This window comes from Stenella coeruleoalba (genome assembly GCF_951394435.1).
Source record: "Stenella coeruleoalba genome assembly, chromosome: 8".
Lineage (NCBI taxonomy): Eukaryota > Metazoa > Chordata > Mammalia > Artiodactyla > Delphinidae > Stenella > Stenella coeruleoalba.
Window position 1 is genome coordinate 42,585,572 of NC_137154.1, and position 14,145 is coordinate 42,599,716.

Consider the following 14,145-nt stretch of genomic DNA (forward strand, 5'->3'; position numbering starts at 1 on the left):
CCGGTTTCTGGCTGGGCTTCCGGTTTCTGGCTGGGCTTCCGTGTAAGCGCTCCTTTAAAAAAGCGGGCTCGGAATTGAAACGCACTTCTCTGAGAAAGGGTGAGTAAAACCCTATCTGCCCTCAAGACTGGGACTGCCCCACATGGCCTGTTTATGATGAGGGAGGAACCACAGCAACTTCCCCTTCCAAGGATGACCCAGGGTCCTGAGTGAAAGTGATCAGGCTTCCTGTTTCTTTAAAAGCTCATGAGAAGAGCTCTCTAGAGATGACCGAGGCGAATCAGGACCTGGGAGGGGACACCCCCCTGACCCTCCTGAGCTCCGGGCTAACCCTGCCTTAAGGAGGGTGCCGGCGAGAAGGGGGCGTCCATGGCTCTGCAAGTGAGGGAGGGTGTGCAGCTGTGGAACAAAGCAAGAGGGTCCCGCAGAGACTCACCTGGAATGGGGGCTGTGACCGCTGGCTGGATAGGGTAGGCCTGCTGCACAAAGGGCTTGACGCTGGAGACAGAGGACGGAGAAGAGTCAGAAACCACGACTGCAGCAGCGGCTACTTCCCAGGCCTGGCCTTGGCCTCCCAGGGCTAGGGACCCACCTGGGGGCCTCGCCACCGTAAGGTTCCCTGTCTGCAGGTGGTAGCACAGCCCAGGCAGACCTCTGCCAAGACAGAGACCCAGGTATGCTGTCCATTTGAGACGGGCCAGCAGGCTGCTGGGGACCAAACCACCAAGCCTCATGCCAGTTCCGGGGGACGAGCTGGACAGACGTCAGCCTGCCTGGCACATGCTGTGATATCTACCTCTGAACCTCTCCTCTGATCCCTGCAGAGACCGAGGTCAGTGGTCACCATCTCCAGGCAAGGATTGGGACGTTTCAGGCTCTCCTTCTCTGGGCCAAATAGCTCTAGTTCTTTTGAGAATACATGGGCAGGAGTTCCTTTCTGCTTTTATCCCTAGACTGCCCTTATCTTCCAGCTTACTGAGCTTGCTTCCCTCGCCCTCAAAGCATCAGTAGGACTTTCTATTAGCTGCCCCCACTACAGGGAAAGCCGGAATAAAATGGGCTATAGGATCACCTCCACTGCCCTCTCTCAAGCAAGCACTTTCAGGAGGACCCCAGGCTCTGCCCCCCAAAACCATGAAGGGATGGAGCCCCTCCTCCTGTTGCCAGCTGCACAACCACTAATACTTAAGGTGGGAGTGAGGTGTTTACACGTCTCCCGGATCTGAGCAGTCTCTTTCCTGCTATTGGCCTCAGTAGATAACAATAGGGGATGACTTTGGTGATCTCAGGTTAATTCTCCCTTCTCCTCCAAGCCTGCAGGCAGTCTGGTGCCAGGAAACCTCTACCTGGGGTGGGCTGTGACCAGCCCCTAGCTGTCACTGCTGGCCCCTCCTCAAACTTACTCTTGTGAGGATCCAGGCTGTCCTGTTTGTATCATTCCCGGCCAGAACTGGAAGGCAAAATGCAAAAAGCTTCAGGGTTATGAGTTCACCTCAAAGCACTGCTCAGGATGTCTGTGCACTGTAATCTTTGCTAAAGACAGTGGGTTCAGATCATCCACCAGCTGCAAAGTGACCTTCCCTAAATGCAGATATGGTCGCTGCCCTGCAGAAGATTGCAACCTACAGCTCCCTCTGGCTTTTCTTCCAGAAAATCTCCTGGACGGCAGGGACTAGGCAGCAGCTCTTCAGTGTTCACCTGACACCCAGCTGAAATCTGGGTGCACTGCAGAGGGTTCAAAAATATCTCATCTGACTGCTTTACCCATGTGCCTACCCACCCTTCTCCTCCTCCCTCCATTCTGAAATGTTTCCTGTGTAACATGTGCCTCCACAGCTCCCAGCACCGGGGAGAGGACACAGCTCAGAACGAGAGGCCAGGAGCTCGGAGCAGCAGCAGAGACGCCTCCTTTGCTGCGACCTTTCCTGAGCTTTCTGGTGCCCGCTGACTGGAGGCCTGCTGGAAAGGCAGTAGGATGTCAAGGGAGTCAGAGAGCCCTGGGTATGAGTCCTGACATCGCTAACCATGTGATTACGATCAAGTTACCCAAACTCTTGTTACTAATTAACTCCAGTTTTCTCATCTGTAAAATGGCAATAACAGTAAGAGGCATTTAAGATTATTTTGAGGATTAAATGAGATCATAACATTAAGCTTCTCAGCCCTTGGCAGGTGCAAAATGAAAATGATAATAGAATACTTCTGTCCCTTTAGGAGTTAGTTGCCATAAAGTAACCCTGAGGACACAGGAACAGAGACCAAGGGCCAGGATTAAAATGATAGAGCTGAAGAGGCAGATAACAACCTGGAAGGGCACCAAAAAAGTGATACTTAATTCCATGTCTTCAGGGACTAAGCTCCTTCCCTCTCCTTCTCCCTCTCTTACTCTCCCCCTCTCCCTCCCTCCATGCTTTCTTTCACCATTTTGCACTCAGCAACAGGGCGCCACAAAATGGTCCTTACCCTCTCTTACACCTGACCCAATTAACAAGAAGCGCCAGGTGGATGGCTCTGTGCTTGGCCATGTGGACCCCATGCGCTCAGGGGCCATCATTATGGAGCCACCTCATGACTTACCCCCGGCGCCCCTGGGAAGGTGGGGCGTGGGATCCCTGGCAGCCCCAGCTTGTTGTGAATGGCAGTGGCTGATACGATCTGGGCTGACGACATGGCGGCCATGTGCTGCAGGGCCTTATCCTTTGCAGTCTGATCCTTGAAGGTGACAGTGACACACAGAATTAATACACAACACATGGCTACCGGGCAGCTTAAACAGGCACAGCCACGAGCACAGGGACTAAAATACAGTGCCACAAAAAAGGCCAAAAAAGCAAACATGCACAGATAAATAAACACAGCCAGAAGGCTAAAAACACACTCAACCTACTGTAACTCTGAACATTTACTGAGAACACCCAGTAGCAAGGTTTAAAAAGAAAAAAAATTTTAATCCATTTTCCAACAGAATGGGAAGCCTCTGAGAAGAGTGGACAACGTATTTATTTTTCCAGCTTCCAAAGGGAGATGTCTCCAATTACTTAACAGACTCAAGGAGAGGGGGAAAAAAGGCCCTGCTTTCAAGCACACAGATGGGGAGGAGGGTGAGAGAAGAGGCGTGGTTGTGGATCTGGGGTAGGACCATCGCAGAGTGCTGGGAGGCCCGTCTGTGTGCTCGGCCTGGGAGCCCTGGCAGACACCTGGTGGGGAGGCTCAGAAGCAGCGGGGCGGCGGGGCGATGAGGCAGGGCGATGACGGGGCCAAGCAGCATGCTGGCGGGGGGCATGCTTTCTCAGGTATCCCCGCCTGGGTCAAAGGCTAGACGGGTTCTTTCTATACCCAAGGACACAGGGGATGCTACCAGGTAAGTGGTTTCCCCTTTTCCTAAAAGGGTCTTTTCTAAAAAAGCCAAGGCTGAGAACACACAGCTAGCCAAAAAGTCTGCCAAGCACAGCTAAAGTACAGAATACTCGATTTGGTGAAAATACTTACCATGCTTGTTACCTGGATACAACAATAAACAATTTGTTAAAAGGATTGCGTTACAAAGGCAGGGTTATGTTTCTTCTTAGTTAAAAAATATATACGTATACAAACACATGACACTTGGGTACAATAAAATGCGTAGGAGCGTGGGTTTTTTTTTTTTTTTTCCACATTTTAGGAGAAATGTGTGACCCAGGTAACTATCTAAAGGGCAATTATCAACGACCGCAACTCCCAACTCCTCTGAGCTGGTTCTGAGGCTTCCCCAGTACAGATGGAGAAGTGGTCAGGCCCCTGGTGTGGGACAGGCCCTGATGGTGGGGGCAGGGCTTCACACTCAGTAAACATGTCAAGGGTCCTGGCTGCTTGCACAAGGTCTATGCAAGCTATCCCAGGCCCAGACTCCATCAAAGCAGGAACAAAATGGTGACATCAGAGTAAAAAGAGCACTCTCCCCAGCTGTCATTCAGAGTTCAGACAGAGAGTGAAGGTCAAGGGAAGCTTCAGGCTAAGACACTGAGTACCAGCTGAGAGGTGGCTTCAATGTTTACAGATTTACCCAAAGGTGATGAATAAACATGCTGAGGCGCCAAAGGCAAGGCCAAAAGGAGGGGGGGGGGGGGAAATCAAAGCCTACAAGACAAGTACTAGAGGGTTCTAAGGAAGATCAATCAGGTGCTCCCAAGGTAGGGACGCCACTTTGCCCCATAACTGCCAGGAGCACCGTGTGAATTTTCAAAACGCTTAAATTAACCGTTGAAAAGGAGCCTAACGTTTGCATAAAATTTTATATTTCATACACTTCTCTGGCTCTCAACTGAAAAAACGAGCCTCATCTAACAGCTATTCGGGGATACACATGGTCATAATGAGTATCTGTAAGGGCACTGCTGCAGCTGAATGACACCAGGAGGGCTCTGGAGGCCTGCAGGATTATTGGTCCCCAGAGACTGAAGTGATGCCTTTGCTGCCTCTGGTCAGATGGCATTCTTCGAGTTGAAGTTCCATTTGCTAATCTGCTGAACGTTCTATCCTGAAGCCAGCTTTCTCAGGTCACCTTTTTTTAAAGGCCTGAAACATTTCAGACACTGAGATCCCAGGAAAAAGGGCAAATATTGAAGTCAGTGGAATTTTATGATAAACTGACCGTGTGTGTGCAAATGCCCTACAGCCAAACTGGGCCTGACACGTACAAACCTCAGTGCGCGTCAGTCTACCCTTAGCTGGTCCTGCAGTTCCACCTGCCACCTGCCCCGCCATCCCCTCAGAGGGTAACCCTGGTATAAGGAACAGGAAACCTGGCTCAGTCACACTTCCTTCCTTCTCTGTCAAGAGCACCTTGACATCAATACAAGCTCATGGGTTTCTCTTTGGACCAGTCCCTTTGGACCCCAGCCCCCAAGTCATGTAACCCTTAATAAAATGATTATCAGTACCCTCAAGGAAACCGAAGGAATGGCATAGGTATAAACACAGGTGCCTTCCCCAGCGAGCTACAAGCCTTACAACCTGTCCAGGGCCCAGGCGGGGGGAGCTGAGAAAATGGCAGCCCAGGCTGCTTGTCTGCCTGGCCGATGCAGACTGTGCAGAATAACTACAAAAGAGCTGTGGGCTTGGCTCTATTCCAAGAGTACGTCATGGGGCCTCTCTCGGACCTGAGACTTCTGTGTTTATGAAATGCTGATGACAGGGGCGGTTCTGCTTGCCCAAATACAAAGTGCGTCTGTGCACACTTGGGTGCAGTGACCAGGAATCATTAAGTCCAGGTCCACATGGAAATAAGTACCTACATCTCCACAACCCACTCTTACTCTATTAGAGTTGCTTGAGATGTTTCCCTTTGCTAGGCTGATTGAAAAGTTCTTCAAAACGTTCACGAAAGTTTGATACTTTTCTTTTCTAACAGGGTAATCAGTCAATGAGGAAAGGAGAAAAGTCACCAACTTTGCCATTTATGTCACATAGCTCCAGACACTTCAGAATACGGTCTTTTTCTTTTGTTAAATAAAGTCAGGTTTGACTCTCTTATTACCCAGCATTCCACCAGGTACCCAAATGAAAACAGAAGTTCAGAAGCAGAAGAGCAAGTCAACTGCTGCGAGCACACCAACTTGCTCTATGCCAGTAAAAGGCGTACGTGCTGGGGAGTCCGGAGACCTGGTTCCAAACCTGCCCTCCACCTGACATTAATGGGCTGTATTACCTTGGGCAAATCACCTAACACTCTAATTTTCTTCAACTACAAAGGAAAGAGTTGTACTTTATTTTCTAAAGGTCTTCTGATTCTAAAAGTATTCATAGCTGTGAGTTTGACATCCATTATAAGCAAATACATCTTAATACATATAGCTGAAAAACCACTAGTGAAAAGACAGCAGGATGTTAAAATTTGGGCAGTTCTTGGCCACCTGTCCTAATAGAGAGAAAGCCAAGTGCAGAGAGGAAATTTTATCTCAAGTAGAGGTTCTTTCTGCACTTGACCTACCTATTTGAGAATAGGCAATTTCCTACAAATGGACTAAAATGTCTACACCAGTTATTTCTTACTTTTTTTAGTGGTGACATTCTGAGTACTCACTTAATTTTATAACATCTCCCCTCTACCTATGATATACGATGGAAAATTAAAAATTTGTTTAAAATCTAAAGTAACCCTGCAGATAATAAGCACCACCAGGGAGATCTCGAAATCAGAACTGAGAGACTGGCTATAGGCCTACTTATCCTGAAATGGGAGTACACCTAGCTGAGAGATTTCAATTGAAGGATGTCTAAATTGTCATTTTCAGCCTAGAGATACATGCCTGGCTTTGAAGAAATTATAACTCTCAGTGTCAGACCTGACTAAATGGCATCTCTGTGTCATTCTAGTCTAATATCCTGGACTTTTAAACGTTCCACTCTATCATCACCACCTACCCCCAGAATAAAGGGGGGTGTGGGTGGGGGTGTCGCTAATCCATCCAAACAACAGTAGCTTAAGTAAAATCAAAAATATATGCTACATTTGTACACCACATTAATTTTATTCTAAGATGTTTTCACACTAATATTTCTGAGATGTGGAAGAGATTTACAAAGGATGAGCACATTGTTTTATCTTGAAAAACTGTTATTAAGTCAATACTGAGTTATCGTCTATGATGTCTTAGATTACAGAAAATACTGTGTATGCATGTGTACATACGAGTATGCACGAGGAAAAATGTGTCCTAGGAAAAAGCGTGGACAACTTCATATTCACTCCTTTTTACTGATTTTAAGCCCTTCTATTCCTAAGATTATAAAGAATGAGGCCATAAAAAGCCAAAGTGGGGAAAGAAAAGGCATATCTCCCTTATCCAACCAAACCCAAACTCAAACCCACAACCTGGAATGTGGAAAATATTTATGGAGCAGGAAACATGGGTCTAAGACTGTTGATGGAGTGCTAAGAACAAACAGCCCATGTGACCTGAGACTGAGGGCAGACGAAGCACTCCAAGGCAGGGTGCACGTCTCAGTACCCACTCGACTCTCTTCCTCCCCATTCCTGGCATACCGCGCTGTCAACGGCCTCACTACCTCTGCCACGCGGGGTCCAGCAGGCCATGGCAGACATAAACTTCTCAGCCTGAAGCCTTTCAAACTGTTATTGTTACTAAGTAAACAGGCTTTCATATTTCATGAAGCAGAGCAAGGCTGCCACTACAACTCTGGGATCAGCTGACTACCTTCTTCTTGCTGCTGAAATGTACACAATGTTTGGAAAATGTCTTCAGGTGATATCCATGACAGGAAGGCAGCCTATCACAGATGCACATGGCTGGAGTGGTGCGCTCTTCAAACTCAGGGAGATTTTATGAATCAGTCTCTGGAAAGTAGGGGACCCTTGTTCCCCCCTCTGTTTTCTCAGCTTTTAAATATTCTGGGGAATCAATTATCTCATAATTTTTAGGCATTAATCATAAACACATTTTAAAGATAATATAAAATGGCGCATGCTCGCATGTACTATATTATAGTGGCTACATATGAAATCTGAATGAACAGCATACTAAATCAATATACTCCTGCTTATTCAGGGGCCATCATTTCAGAATTTAAAGACTCCAATCTAATTTCTTCATATGGAAGCCCACCAATACATCAGGAAAAATATGTACAGTCAAAAATAAAAAAGACCATGGATACAAAAACTTCGGATAGCTATTAAGTGTTCTTCTCCAAATATACTTCTCTCAGCAATATAAAAATATAGCACATGAGAGGAAAGATAGCAATTTGCTTGCAAAATCACTTTTTCAGAAAAAGACAAAACAATACTTTCCTAAGAAGTAATTTTGCAGATGTTGTTTCTAATCTTGCACTATGTGGATTCACATGACCTCTGCAATTATTAGCAGTAGCCCTTAAGCAGATAAACATCATAAGAGTCTATGATGGCTTGGAGAAAGGATGGAGGGCACTTGAATTTTTCTAGCCATGATCTCTAATTTGCTTATTATTAGAGAAAGCAGGAGTAAATACAAAAGGGCCTATTTCAGGCGGGCAATGGCTAATGCCAAGGAGAGAAGGCCCATTCATGCTTCTCCTGACTTGACATGTAATGAGTAGCAATTAATTCATCTTATTGTATTTCCAAATGCCAAAAACTCCATTCACATCAAAGAAAAATTTTTCAAGGCTTTTACCATTGTCCATTTTTAAATGTACTGTTCTATATTTAGTAGTTTATAATTGTCAATAGTGTTTCCTTTAATTCTCATCTGGGGCTCAGCATCATAAAGGACTGCAGACAAGGATCTGTGATTTGTAGGTGTGCCTGATGACTCTCTACCAGGCAGCCTGGGATTTAGGTCTGCTAATGCCAGGTCTGGGTGTTGGGGAGAAGGCACCCACTAACTTTAGCCCCTTTCTCCGTGAGGGACAGTAAGAGGCAGGAGGCAAATCTCCCTTGAAAAGCCAGAAAGTACCAGCTCCCACCACTCATCTTCTCTGTTTCATTCGAACAGGCAGACACAATGAAAACAGGGCTCAGTTGAGGGAGACGATGCAAAAGCATCTCGAGTTAGGGCAATGAGCCCTCATCCTCTACCAGCGAGCACTCTGTAAGGAGGCAGCATGACAACACAGCTTGCTTGGGCTGTGGTGCCAGATAGCCCTGGGATCCAGTTCAGACTGGTGACCCTGGGTGAGCCCCTTAGCCACTGCAAGCCTCTGCATCCTCACTTGCAAAGTGACGACAACACTCACCTTCAAGAGTGCTTTGAGAACCACATCAACCACTCTGAGCACACAGTGCCCACAGCCTCGCCATTCTGTGGACGTGCCATCTATGGGGCCCACATGACTGACCATCCAGGCTCAAGTCACTGGAGAACTGAAATGCTTAGGAGCCCTGGTCCTGAGTACATACCTCTGGGCTCAATGTGATTGAGCACTGTTTATATTGGAGGCCAGTTAACAATGGGATTTCCCTAGGAAGAGATAAAAATGTAGAATGAGGCTGTTTCTGTTGTCCTTAAAGAGAAAATCCAGACCTGGCTCAGCTGACATAGAAAGGTAAATGTATTCAGTCTCCTAGTTTACACTGTAAGTTCTGTATCATCACACCGTTGATGAGAGGTTCTAATTCCACCACATCCAAGCACAAGAACTTAACTGCCTCCAGTTTTGGTTTTAACCCAGCTAAATTTAAAAAAAGGTAATGAAAATATTGCTGAGGAGAAAGAGTACATGTCATGAATGCAAAAGAACTCCTTGAAGTTTGGGAGATGCCAGGAAAGGCGGTGTATCATTTCCCAAATCCTGCAGCAAGGCCAAGTGCCTTGGTGCTGGCGTTGAGACAAAGGAGGTGGTTGTTTCGGGCTTCTTTTGCCTTGTGTACTGTTAACAGTCAACGCCTGAACGAGCAAAGTGGCTCAGAAGGCCATGGGGAGCACCACTGGATGAAGTGCAGCGTGTCTTCCCCGTGGACAGGCCCATTCCTGGATAGAATCAGTGGTGACACAGCCAGGATTCAGCAGTGTAGATGCAGCAAAGCCACAGCAAAGTTCTTGAACTCCTCAAGAGAATTAAATCAACAATTTGAACTTTAAGCTCTCTGCTTACTGGAAGGAATGGCAGGTTGGAAAGAATGGCCTGCTCAGAAATCAAATCACAAAGGCCACCAGGGCGAGAACGAAGAAAATGGCCCCGGGGAGCACATGGAGCTCGTAAATTAGTCACCAACGACTGGACACAATCAGAGAAGCTCAGGCTTTTTTCTGCTCTACTGGGATGATGCAATGTCAGCAAGTACAGGCTTTTCTTCAATACAATCCAGAGCTTGACATGAATATGTCTATTGCCTAAGATGTATTCCTGCTGAGGTTAGGGCAGAACAAAGACTTCCTTTACTCTTAGCACTGTCTGGACTCATGCACTCACCAAAACACACCCCAAACCAGAAGCGGCCTGGTCCACCTTCAGGGGAAGATGAGGACAGTCCACAACGATGAGGACAGTCCACAGTGTGGTGGTGGCCTGCAGAGCTTGGCTGTGGCTCTCACAAGCCTCTGAAGCCAGCAAATAAAGGACCACCTTTTTGCTGCTATCAGGGAAAGGAGGCCTCTGGGCGGGGACTGGACAACCTCCCAGGACAAACGAACATACAGAGACTCAGAGCAGGAAACTCTAAGTAGGAACTCTGAGTAGGAAAGAAGAGACTGTTTATAGCGCACAGAGAACATTTCTGCAGTCTTTCTACATGCTGGGATAATAAATCCATGGAGCTTAAAAAAAAAGCAAAAACAGTTAAAGACCTTTTGATGAATTAATGGTGAGTGAAATAATTCAAAGTACCGAATCATGTCTAAAGTTGCAGGCCAGGCCTCAGTCTGTACCACACAAAGTCTTCTCAGACAGGCTGCTGCCTCTCACTGCTCAATTGCAGATTCCAATGAGGGGATAAACTAGGGAACAGGGGGAGATGGAAGATAACACATGAAACCGGCATGGGCAACACTGCTGTAGACCCAGCTGGTGACACAAGGTCCGAGGGAGATTTCTGAGTCAGCATCTGTGGAATTCCTCAATGCATGTTCCATAGACCTATAAGCCACCTGCATGCTGTAACTGCACGGATCCATCTTCTACTTTATAACTAGAAACAGGCACCTGAAGAGTGGTGGGCCAAAAGGATCTTGTCTGGGCAGGGGCCAAACATGTGGTCCTCCCATCACAGAGAAATGACTCTGTTCTAGACCAGCGGTTATCACACTCCGACTTGTCTTTTAGACATTTTAGTCAAGAAAATTAAAAAAAAATAAAAGTATATATTTGATGTCCAATATTCTGGCACTCTGGCCACAAATGCCTTGCAGTTCCAATCCATCTTAGGGCTTCTGAATCTCACCTGCACTCTGCTGGCCCCTTTACCCTTTTCCCTACTGCCCCAGTCTCCCTGCTGATGGTTCTTGGTCTCTTCACATCGTTCCTTGACCTCTTCAACTATCCCCTAGTTTTTCTTGCCCCTTGCATCTCTCTCCTGTGGTTGAAGTCTGTGTCCAAGGCCATCCCAAATTGTTGGCCAAGTCTATCCTAGCTCAGGCCAGGATAAACTATAGAGAAGAAGTCTCAGGTTGGTGCCAACGGCTTTAGCACAAGTTCATAGTAAACAATGGGTAAAAATCTAGCTTAGTTTTAGGATAAGGGCCAAAGGAGAAGAGATAGTTTTCACTGGATTTGATTTTCTCGGGGAAATACTAAATGGCAAGGAAAGACACTGATGGTGGGGGGCTGAGATTGGTTGAGGAAAGACAGTAGGTAGAGGAAATCAGAAAAAGTAAGAATAATGTTTTGCCATTTGATTTCTTTCAGTTAAAAAAAAAACAAATCCTTACAGGAAATATAATGAAAAGAATCATTTCTGGATAGTACAAACATGAATGCTTAATATGGCATTCTCTGTACTAACTTTCTGGTGTATTTAAAATTTAGCAACAAAAACTTCATAGTTAATTTTGATGTATACTCTCAGTTAATGGCCATTACTTTAAGAGAACCCGGGCTTTAATAACATACTTTTTTTTTTAATGTTTTAAATTTTTTATTATCTATCTATCTATCTATTTATTTATTTTGTGGTATGTGGGCCTCTCACTGTTGTGGCCTCTCCCGTTGCGAAGCACAGGCTCCGGACGTGCAGGCTCAGCGGCCATGGCTCACGGGCCCAGCACTCCGCAGCATGTGGGATCTATCCCGGACCGGGGCATGAACCCGCGTCCCCCGCATCGGCAGGCGGACTCTCAACTATTACGCCACCAGGGAAGCCCTAACCTAAGTTTTAAATGCTGCCTTTGAAAAGTTTCAGTGTACAGTTTTCAGACTTAATAAGAATAGAACTTTTTAACATAATTCACTCTTTAAAAACAATGAGCAAGAAAGAGCATGCAGCAATCAGACTGGAGTGGAGTGGGGACCAGCCGAGGGTGACAATACGGATGGATAAGAGCCACGGAGCAGGGCCCCAGGGGTGCTTGGTCGGCCCCTGGCCCAGGCCCACATCTTGCTCCCTTGGCTTCTTAGAGCAGCCCCTGAATTAGCCTCCCTGCCTCCAGCTTTGCCTCGCTCCGCGCTATCCTCTAAAAATGGTTGGAGGGATCTTTCCAAAGCATAACTGTGAACGACCCCTGCGTGTTCCCATGCTCCTCAGGGGAACCTCACCCCTCCAGTCTCATTCCTCATTCCATGCCTCCAGCTAGATGGGTGTTCTTCATGGTTCCCCCAACCCCCCCACCCCCATTATCTGTGGAAATTCTCTACCTTCCTCTATGCTTAGTTCTAATGGAACCCCTCCACGGGGCTTTCTTTAATCCCCCCACACTCAGAATTAATCATCCTTTTCACTGCGTGGTCTTTGCACTGCTCTGTTAAATTTCTACTGCAGAGCCCCCTAGCTGGGGACAATCCACTGGGAATCTTGTATTTTCCCCAAATGTGCCCAAAAATAACAGAAAGAATGAGTGTTCCCCCAAAACAGAGACTCTTGTGTATTCAACTTTCCACGCCCAACATCTACTAAAGGGTCTAGAACACATGGCTTCTCAATGGAACCATTACTGGACTGAATAAAGTAATCATTTCTGTGCTTTTAAAGTTCAAATCTACACGGAAATCTTAAAACTTTTACTAAGACAATTTTGTTTTAAACGAAAATTAAAATCCACACATTTTGGGGTGATCGGGCTCACAAACAAGCACTTTGAGAACCAATGCATTTAGCAGAAGCATAAAGCTGACCTTTGAAACGCATCCTAAGAGATTTTCAAGAACGTGACTTCTGTAGCTAGGATGACTCATCCACAACCGTGACATGAGAATAACCACTCTCTCGAGCCTGTTTTCTTCAGAAGGCTATGGCAGAACAGGCTACGGAATTTAGAAAATGTGGGCTCTAAGTGGGACCCCCAAGCTGTCCCATAAAGGCCGGAGGCACGGCTGAGAGGCGGGCATTTCCTTTTCCTTCTGCCTAACGCAGTGTGGGTTTTCAAACCTTATTCAACAGAACCAGCCAAAGAGGCCACTGCTAAGGACGAGAGAGTGTGAGCTTTAAATAAAACAGCTTTTACTCTTTTATATATGGAAAATTTCAAGTAAGATTTCAATCTGAAATGTGAGTTTTGCTGCTTAAAAAAGGCTGGAAAACCACTAGCCTCAAGAATTCTCCTGCACCCTTCCTGGGAGAGTGAAGAGAGGCTCACAGGCAAGAGGGTGCCCTTGGAAGCCACACCTGGCCCTGGCCCTGGCCCCGGCCCCAGGTGTGAGCAAACCACTTTTTCAAACCCCGAGGGAGAACAGGGAAATGAAACTTGGCTTCAGTCTTCACAGGAGGGCCACAGGCCTCTGTCCACCCCAGAGAACAGAAATCCTTTGACTTCAGAGCATGCGGAGAAATAGTGAGAAGCCCGGCTGGCAAGGCACGGCCAGGACAGGTCCGGAGATGGCCAGTCAACGGCTATCTCCTCCAGGAAGTCTTGCTGCATCGTCTCAGACAAAGCACGGCACCTGTTGTGAGTCTGGATACTTCCTGCCACCCCTATCCCTGCTCAGAAGCTATCCTTGCTGTCTACTGAGATGACTTCAACTTCTGTAGTGAGTTTATCTCATTAGCCGGTGTTGGGAGGCCAAGAAGTCAGAGGCTATCAGCCTGACCCCACAAGGAACTCGGCGAGGATGCTCATCCCTGCCTCCCGAGGACGTCAGACCCCAGAGCTGAACAAGAAAGCGCAGACAGAGAGAGGAGTTCTATCCTCCTACCACGCCAAGGGGCCTGAGCCCGTTTCCTGGTAATGGCTGGCAGGAAGGTTAAGGAGGGCATCTTTAACATAAAACGCCTGTGGGAGGTGAAGGCAGCAGGACATCTGCAGGCAGGTGGCAGCCAGCCTTATTCTCCTCAACTGTCCTAACTCCCTCTGAGTGGGGACGCAGCAGCTCTGCAGCCAGGAACACATCACCCCGAGATACTGATGACCGTCAATCCCAAATTAGGCCCACATCTTGACCGATGGCTCAAAGTTTAAAAATCATCTTACTTCTAAAATGTAGTGGCTGAGGGACTGTGGGAAGCAAGGCCTGCACGCCCAGGTCCAAAGGGGCGTGAGGGGTGGTGACACGTTATCTACAGTGTGTGCTGATGAG

General features: G+C 47.1%; 1 protein-coding gene across 1 annotated transcript in view; it reads right to left on the reverse strand.

Moving 5' to 3' along the window:
- TEAD1 (TEA domain transcription factor 1) overlaps positions 1 to 14,145 on the reverse strand; it is a gene marked incomplete at its 5' end in the record, with an annotated part of 262,701 nt that overhangs the window by 55,744 nt on the left and 192,812 nt on the right. The window contains 3 exons of the mRNA XM_079929549.1: positions 437 to 498; positions 1,404 to 1,450; positions 2,578 to 2,712. Of these exons, the coding sequence (XP_079785675.1) occupies positions 437 to 498; positions 1,404 to 1,450; positions 2,578 to 2,712 (244 nt within the window). The remainder of the gene's footprint in view (positions 1 to 436; positions 499 to 1,403; positions 1,451 to 2,577; positions 2,713 to 14,145) is intronic.